General features: G+C 45.1%; 2 protein-coding genes across 2 annotated transcripts; both read left to right on the top strand.

Moving 5' to 3' along the window:
* Positions 1 to 2,671: 2,671 nt before the first annotated feature.
* On the top strand, positions 2,672 to 2,851 carry CCR75_005471 (uncharacterized protein; the record flags this gene model as incomplete). Its single annotated transcript, XM_067963552.1, has 1 exon — positions 2,672 to 2,851. One exon carries the CDS (start codon positions 2,672 to 2,674, stop codon positions 2,849 to 2,851), a length of 180 nt encoding a protein of 59 aa, XP_067817285.1.
* Positions 2,852 to 3,040: 189 nt separating this feature from the next.
* CCR75_005472 (uncharacterized protein) lies at positions 3,041 to 4,177 on the top strand (the record flags this gene model as incomplete). Its single annotated transcript, XM_067963553.1, has 1 exon — positions 3,041 to 4,177. One exon carries the CDS (start codon positions 3,041 to 3,043, stop codon positions 4,175 to 4,177), a length of 1,137 nt encoding a protein of 378 aa, XP_067817288.1.
* Positions 4,178 to 9,440: the final 5,263 nt, after the last annotated feature.

Here is a 9,440-nt window from a genome sequence, read left to right on the forward strand (position 1 = left end):
GTTGTACTAACGACCGTACCACAAGTGAGGCCATCGCACTCACTCGTAGTACATCCACACGCTTGTGGACGCTCCAAGACGTTCATCAGATGGCCATCTGATGAACAAGTGGCAGGAATCTTTACGGATCGATGCTGCCAGCTGATCCTTGGCTCGTATTTTCTGAGCCAAGGTAAACCTAGGATGACATCAAATTTGTCATCCAAATCCAGTACGATGAAATCATCATCATTCTGTAAATCTTATACCGTGAAATTAAATTTCGCTACGCTTTCATTACTGTTATCGATGCGCCTGTCACTAGACGCACCGCCATTCTCGTTGGAGGGATGTCGCGCTCAACATATATGAGCCTACAACCCTCTAGTGAATGGCGACGAATAAAGTTATTCGACGCTCCGCAGTCCACTAGGGCTCTAATTGACAAATCATTTGACACTTTTAATTTCAAGATGATGAGGAATGCCTCATCACCATGTGCAGAGACATATAATGATTGTGTGTGTGGAGCAACTTTTGTCAAGAGATTTGCAAATTCTCTTGAGGTTGCTGGATCAGTAGGGCGTTGCGCCCCTACTGACCCCGACCATTTCTTGGCAGTCCACGTCGCTGTTGTGATTTCGCAACAACGTCGGACCCACGACCGTTGCCCTTTTTTGCAAACGGTCCAAAATTACGTTCAGTACCTTTCGGTGCTGGGCGTGGGGCACTACACTCATGAGCGTAATGTCCTAATTTTGGCAGCGATGGCATTTCTGCAATTTCTTATTGCTCGAAAAGCGAGGTCTCTCGCTTTCGACGTAAGAGAGGTCCATGGATTCTGGACCTCCCAGATCGTGTCGTCTTGGAGGACGATACGATGACGAACTAGCTTGATATTGTCTCAAGCTAAAGTCCTCCTGTTCCGCAACAAATATTGCTTCTTCAAGCGTATCCAGTTCCAAGCGGAACAGGTTAGTCTATACGGGACCATCCGTAAGACCTTGCATGACACCGTAATCAACGTGTGTTCATGGACTGGGTTATTTGAAAAGAAACTCGCTAAGAGTCGTATGTGCTGGGCATATGCGTGAACATCACGCTCGCCTTGCTTGAGTTTCAGAAGCTCTAAACGAGCTCTGAACTCAGCCCTTGGTAATTCAAACATCTGTTTGAGCCGGGGTTTAAAAGCCTCTAGCGACCCAAAGACATATGGGTCGCGCAACTTAAGGCCCAATGCCCAAGTTTTGGCACGACCTGCCAAATTTGATTGTGCGAATGCGACTTGCATTTGCTCGTCGATGATGTGACGTGCCCTTATGGCATCATCCAACTCGACAAACCATCTTAAGAGGGAGTCTTCTTCGACTCCCGTATACTTAGAGATATCAATCTTTAGATTTTCGGGACGACGCGTATGCGTCATCCCAGGTACAGGGGTCTGTACCTGTTGTAACCTCAACAGTTCTGCCTGTTGAGAGCTTTGCTGATTAAGCAAGGCTACCTTCTCCTTCGCCTCGTCAAGTTCATGTTGTATGAACTTGGCGATGGCTGAATGGAGGGCATCTCTGTCCAAACTGGACAGCATGGCCAAGATGGCATCGTTCCCTACGGTCGAACTCATTCGTTCGACCGCACTCTTTTCTATGTCACTTTGAAAGTAGTAGCTTTCACGCGAAACGTGATGCGTATTCCCACTATCATCCAACATGTCCATGTTAGATGATAGTGGAAAATGTGGTCCTTGGACGGACTACAAAGTGCTACCAGGTGTAGCGGGGCACTACGACTTGTACTGCTTCAGTACAAGTCCACTTCGCACTGCTTTAGTTGCGAGTGGTGCCTTACGTCACTTCACGTACACCAGTACGTGCAGAGGAAGACTTTTCTATAAGACAACTACCTTAAAGAGGGTTAAATGAAAACCTGTATTGATATAATTAAGTTCCTCTTCTTTCTATCTGATAATGCTAACTTAATTATGAGCTAATACTAAACATGCAATTGAAATCTTATCTGTCTCTATCTCTTTGTTAACGTTTACAGCTGATTAGTCTGCGGCCTATACCTATTTATGGATAAGATTTCTGACCATGACTACATAAAGTAATATTCTCCAACTATTATCTACCTTTTAAATTATATATTAATTAACAACCTTTAAGTGTTAGTTTCATGTAGCGATATACCCCGTTACAGTTGGTGCCGTTGGCGATGAAGAGATTTGGTGAGAAGTTGAATGCTGCTAGGATATACAACGTCTTCTCGGCGGAACAAACTTGTGGAATAGTCGTAGGTTAATCAAATCACCAATATGTGGTCAAGCTTCCAACTCCAGATCGTCCGATCGGTTGTGGTTAGTATCAGAACTTCCTTATGCCTTGCCGCCACGCCTGTGCGTTTGCATTGAAGGTGAAGGTGGCCCCAATTACACTAGTCAACAAATTCTACACCGTTGACACCTATCGCGCAGCATACAACCGTCCATACGTTCCAGTCTTAATCGCTCTTGTAGTTGGCGAAAAAAAAGTGTCCTGTCCTTTGAATAAAAAAAGTGTCCTATTTTGCGAATTTCCGATAAAAGTGTCCTATTCTGTGAAATTTTTCGATATAATAATTAGTCAGCTTATAAAAAAGTTTTTTTCTCATGTGTAATTCAAAAAAACTGCTTCGGCTTTTTTGAAACATACACATGTTTTCGAAATGCGTCGATGTCATCGCGAACAATGCGACGAGTGACATTATTTCAGCGTTCTTACATGAAGCACGCACTTCGAAAAAAGTGACATTATTTCAGCGTTCTTATATGAAGCACGCACTTCGAAAAAAGAAAATTAAGCTTTTTGAACAAGCCTTAGCAGCTGATGCGTAAAGTCTTTCAATCAAGCGCACAGAGGGAGACAATAGACTCATTTTTCATCAGCTTATTCGTGAGACGTAGCCATTTATTGTGTCCGATTTCATATTTAGCTTAAAATATTCGTCAAAGGATCTGCAAATCTCAATCACACGATCAAACCATGTATCTGGTCAAATACTCGCAAACCTGCTGCCTCGTACAATGACCAGCAGAAAGCTCCAGATCCCTGTCGTCTCAATTATCCCTGGCATTGCCGATGCTGTGCGCCAACAGTTGGCGGCACCGACTTCCGCGTCTTCGGCTGCCAAGTTGTACAATTCCGGGGTGCTCGAGATCGTCGACCTCCCGCTGCCGGCAGCCTGCACTCCTGCTGTTCGCAAAAACGATCACCTCGAAGATTCCGCAAGCCACGCTGCATCAGAATGGAAGCTGAACTCTGCGCAGGCACAAATTCTCGAGGATGCCGAAATAATTGTCATGGATTCCCACATTGCCGCGCCTATGCTGCTTGACCCATTAACCAACTTACCACACGAACTTCAGCACGTGCTGAAGAAGGTGCAGTGGGTGCAAGGCACGTACGCTGGTGTAGACTCGTACCACCGCTACATGGCAACGGGGAACAACCCGAGTTTCACAATAACTCGAGCAGGTGGCATTATGCCGACGGCCTTGGCGCAATTTGTGATTGGGTGGGTGATGGCCCTTGAGCGCAAGTTTTTCGAAGCAAAAAAGTTCCAAAAGAAGCGCATTTACGGTCGATGGGAGCTCAAGTATCGGTCCTTTCAGCAATTGACCATTGGTATTCTCGGCCTTGGGGACATCGGCCAAGAAATTGGACGCATGTTTAGGGCCCTTGGATTCCACGTCGTTGGATTTAAGCGGCGCGTAAGCGATGAAGATGAAAAGACGCTCGCAACTAGTGCTGACATTTTGACGACGAATTTGCACGCCGTGTTGGAGCAGAGCGACTATCTTGTGAATGTTCTTCCGAGCACGCCAGCGACTCGTTATCTACTGACTGAAAATGCATTGGAAGTATGCTCGAAGAAGAAACCGGTGTTAATCAACGTCGGTCGTGGTGATATTATCTCGGAGCAAACGATATTAAGCGCCTTGGAAAAGGGTCTTCTTTCTACTGCTATATTGGATGTGTTTGAAAACGAGCCGCTGCCAAAGGAAAGTTTGCTTTGGTCGCACCCGAATGTGATCGTGACGCCGCATATTGCTGGGACTGTTTTTCCGGAGGACGTGGCGAATGTCATTGTGAAGAACCTTAGCCTTCATTTTGATACGAAGCCGCTGCTGTATCAAATGGACTGGTCAGACGGCTATTAGGGCATGGACACACGTATGTCGTAGCTTTGCCAGATAGCATTTGTGACAGGATTTTTTTCTGATTTATAACTCATCGTTTACTTTGACATAAGCCGTCCAATGATAGTGTAGGGATTCACGACGGCATGCCGAATCTAAGTGTATACTTTAAAATGCCGAAGCAGCTTCTTAAATTTCATATGAGAATAAGTAGTATTATCAGCTTACTAATTATTTTTACATGCTTTGCTTGATGTATTGGAGTTTTCATGAATAATGTCAACGTAATGTTAACTAGGAAAGTGATGACGCAATCACCTCTCTCGCTAGCGGTTATGACTAAACTTTGCAAACACGGATGCATCGGCATTGCCCAAAGTATATTTTGATGAGCTATCATTTTGCAGCTCACGTGATCCTTGTGACCGCAAAAAGATATTGACAGCAAGACATATAGATTAAACCTTCGATCGGAAGCTGTATGGGGCGGGGCTGTCGGGTACGCTTTAAAAATTCATATGGGGCAGTCCGCATCTGATATAGATTTGTTAACGGCCATGTTGTTTATGGCCACCAGCCCGAAAAAAAACAGCAGACTAAAGTTGGCGAGATTGTTTACGCCATTTTTTGTCAAATGTTTCTCCAAGATCTATAGCAAAATTCGACGTCTATTCTATAAAGAATTATTCCTTATTGTCTTTGTCTCACATGCTTCTTTAATGGTTGATCCGGATTATGTTTGGCTCTTACATGCCCCTGAATGAAATACGAAATTTAACTTTATTAGCTAATTTTAAAAATTCCGATATTCGTTTGGAATGTCGAGGGCGACAATGCTATTACCGCATCGCGAATTTGGATGAAGCGTTTGCACCAACCTTCCAACTATTAATGTAACAACCAGAGCCAACACTTTGCTATAAATGTGCCGGACGAAGGCAATTTTCTTAATCGACGAATATCTCAATGTAACCGTATTGATCAGGGACGCCATGCGCAATCGGGAGATGGATCTCATAGATATAAAGATGATGTGTATCATAGGCAGTCTCTCATTATAATAGGCAAACGCTTCGAGTCGTCATGCATGTGCTTTAGTACGACCAAGGTGGACGTCAAATAGTTTAACTTATCGGAGTTTAAAAGTTTTCGGAGACAGGTTTATCATCGCAGAAGAACTGTATAGTTCAAAAATTAGTATTTTGGTTGGCCAATACATGTATATAATTAAACTATGCGTATGCAAAGTTTAATTTGTGCTTAATTAAAAAGCTTCCGCAGTCAATTTCATTCGTATTAATGTAACGGGGTGTATCGAGACATGAAATTAACACTTAAAGGTTGTTAATAGATATATTATCTAAAAGGTAGATAATATTTGCAGGATATTACTTTTTATATAGTAATATTCAGAATTCTTATCCATAAATAGGTATAGACCATTATACTTAATTATTCCGCACACAAATCAGCTGTAGGAGTAATCAAAGAGAGAGTTACAGATAAGAAAGAGATAAGAATTCAATTACATGTTTAGTATCAGATTATAGTTAAGTTAGCATTTACGAAGATAGAAAAAGAGACACTTAATTATATTAATACAGTTTTCATTTTACCCTCTTTAAGCTAGTTACCTTAAAGAGAAGTCTTCCTCTGCACGTACTAGTGTAGGTGAAATAACGTAGGGCACCACTCGCAACTGAAGCAGTGCGAGGTGGACTTGTACTGAAGCAGTACAAGTCGTAGTGCCCCGTTACAATTAATCTTTCGCCTTTTGCTAGATATTACCGTGTAATCGACTAATTAATTGCGCCTAAATGGGTTTTTTTATTCTCTCCGTGTGAGGGCAATTACCTCGCATTGACATCGAATCTATTCCATCCCTATACGTTCGTACTTTCCTACGTGGAAGCACAGCTTTCAAATGCCGTGCTTCGCCTCACTATCATCGCCAATAATCGGATGACCCACCACAGCTGAGAGACTCAAATCCTTATTTTAATACCTATAATAAGGTATTGAGTGACTCCATTTTGCATAGTGAGTATCATACGGAGATTTAAGCGCCCAATAGAAAATAATGCTTGCGTTTACAGATCGATTTTTACGCCGAGTAGGTCACTTTATTAAAATTTCAGATGCTGGTGTTGTGGGGTCCTAATTGGGAAAACAGTTAAAGGAAGCTCGTCTGACCGAGAGGTTCCTCGAATAAAAACGTTATCTTGTAGCGCGATAGCTTAGCAAGAATCGACAACGTAAAGAAGGCTTCGTTTTTCCTTGTAATGCTTATGTCGATCGTGACATATCCAATGCTGCTGTTATCGTGAAAGTCTGCAACGGGTTAAAGTTGCCCTATGTTACACGATCCCCGTTATGCACACAAAGTGTACTTGAGGGGATGAGAGAAGTAGTTATACCCTCCACTTGGGTGTGATTCAAATTGTGACCCATGCTTGTGTTTGTGATGCACATAGGTGCATTCACAGTGGAAGTGATGACGCCTACAGAGATGGCATTTATGATTGGTTAACATAGGTTTTATGTTTAATACAATTAATTATAAATTAGTCTGCGACCTAGTTTCTAGTTCACAGGTGCGCACGGGGAGCCGAATTACTGCTCCCGTGACGTCACCTTAACTTAGGCTTTTCGTTCGTTGGGTGAGGTTGCTTAATCGTCCATTAACTATCTCACTGCACGTGAGAGCAGACGGTCAAATTGCTTCCTCGCTGTGCTAAGGTGTGTGCTTATGTAGAGCGTGGCCGCAATAGACGTGCCCCCCTACCCTTGGTCACACGCACTCAACATCCTTTCCATGACCCGCATCTCTGAGCGTGTACGTGAGGATGAGCTTCAATATCAATTGGGCTCATTTCCCCCATCTTTCCGATTATCATCGTTGTCTGAGCACATGGCCCAGAGACTTGGTGAAAAAGCCCTGGCCAGGCACTTAAGTAGTCCTCTTGAGCAACATGTTACTCAGTTGGAGCAGTTTGAGGCGTTCGTGCTCGGACAACGAAGGATCGCATCCGAAACCAAAGCCATGCTGCGGCGGAGTCTTTCACTTAGACTCATTATGAGCTTAGGCAAGAGCAAGCTCGGAGCGAGGCTCTTAACAGGACTGTTGAGATGCTCTCCTCCCGGCCGCATCAGGCGAAGCTCATTTGGATGGACCCGCCCAAGCTCGCTGGAACTACAGCGCACACGATTGTCCACTGGCTGTTTGCCGTGGCAAAAACCGTGTGGCGCCACACTAGGCAATCCAAAATTGCCTTAGTTGAGGAGCAATCCTACAACAGTGCTTCGGCAACAGCTTGGTATAAGCCGTCGGCACCGACAAGTGAGCGAGCTCGGTAGGTGTCACAAGCCAGTCGTTTCGAACGTTGATATGCGACAGGTGGCATATCACTTATACCCCCTACATCGAGCCAACGAACCGAGAGTATCGCACCTAGAGCGTGCAATTGTAGACGCATAATCATTATGGCGTCTATGATGCATGTAGGGCTCAGGGGAAATCGCTTGGACGTAATTCCCCGATCCGGTCGTGTTTCGTTCAAATAAAACACCCGACCAATACGAGGCGGAATTCACGCGCCGCATTAATCCGCATTTCGATGCGATGAAACAGCGGTCTAATGAATTAATTTTGACCGCTTGCGTGTAAAAGGAATTTTGCGCGGTACTGTACCCCCTGCTTCTTCTCACTACGCTACTTCTCTTAGTCCATTTAAGACTAGCAAAGAGGCCTCAGCTAGTGCTCCTTTTCATAGGCAGTCACCAAGCCGGGCACGTCAATACGTAGGGTATCGATCGGTTCCCAAGAGTCAAAAATCTTCAAGTAACCTTTCCATTGGACGAGGATCTGATACCCTTGCCTCACGGAGCGGTGGGCAAGCAACCTTCCAACAAGGAAGCGTTGATTCCCACCCGCATCCATCAGTGCAGGTGGCGCCCGATAGGAGTGGCGATCTCGCCCAACTCCTCGCGGCTGCCTCACTTATGTCCGTTCAGTCGCAGGATTTAAGCGCTGCCGAAGGGCGTATTGCGAATCTTAAGGGTCAAGTCTTGCGACTGACCTCGAATTTTTTTGATGTCCGCGCGAAGGATCGTCAGGGTTATGATTGCCTGAACTTCGGCTTGACATCCTGAGAAGATAACGCTGAGGAATCCGCGTTACTCGCGTGGTGTTCCTCACTCTTCAAGTCCTTATTGTGGTGGGAGGAGTCATTCGGCTGAAAGTTTTCCGCCTTCGCCGTCTCTCTCACCCGATCGACGCTCGACTCACAGTCAGCGTTACCATCGGTTACCTTAGACGGATGGGGATATGTGACCTCATTTAGGTCTACATACCATTTCAGACGACCCACGTAAATAACGGGTGCGTCTTCATCTACGGGGGAGAATGAGCCTTTGTTTAAGGTTTTCACCTATTCTATCACCGTAAACGGCCCAATCAAACGCGGCAATAACTTCGTAGTACCTTCAGGTAGTACAGAAATTGCATTTATAGGAAGAGTAGCAGTACTTAGCAGTACTTTCTCTCCCACTCTAAAGCGCTCATTGTTTTTGCCACCTTGTTGGTCCGCATATTGGGTTTGCTTGTCCTGTGCGCTTGCCATCGCGTCACGGACTTTCGTGTGATGGCTATTCGCTCATTCACAAGCGTTGAGCCTCACTCACGCTTTTAAAATCAAACTCGCCTATGACACCGCTGAGAGGCCGGTCATAGGACGTATTATTATTGACAATTGCTAAACTGGCAGGGTCACTAGGACAAGTTTCTACCGTTGACATGGTACTCTTGCGGGTAATCGTCATATTGACGAAACTATGTCCCTCTTTCACACCGAGCATAGTGAGATTCCCTACCCCACAAAGACTTGGGCTGCGCACAAATGAGACTGGCGTTTGAGGATGGCCCAGTCCGTTAGTATAAAACGTTGTCTAACCCGTATAGCGTAAGCACTGTAATTTATAGCGAACTCCACAAAGGGCAATTGTTTGCTCCATTCTTGGGAATTGCTAGTGTGCGTAAGACATCCGCCACGACCCGATTGGCACGTTCTGTTTGGCCATCGGTCTGGGGTTGATCTGCGGTCGACATGTGGAGCTTGCTACCTAGCAGCTCGAACACATGTCGCCAAAAACCAGACGTAAAACGAGGATCCCGGTCCGATACTATGGACTCGGGCATCCCGTGTAGTCGGTAAACATGATCCAGGAACAAGAGAGCTGCCTCCTTGCCTGTGATCGATGTCTTACATGGTGCTAAATGCACCAT

The sequence above is a fragment of the Bremia lactucae genome, linkage group LG11 (assembly GCF_004359215.1).
Source record: "Bremia lactucae strain SF5 linkage group LG11, whole genome shotgun sequence".
NCBI lineage: Eukaryota > Oomycota > Peronosporomycetes > Peronosporales > Peronosporaceae > Bremia > Bremia lactucae.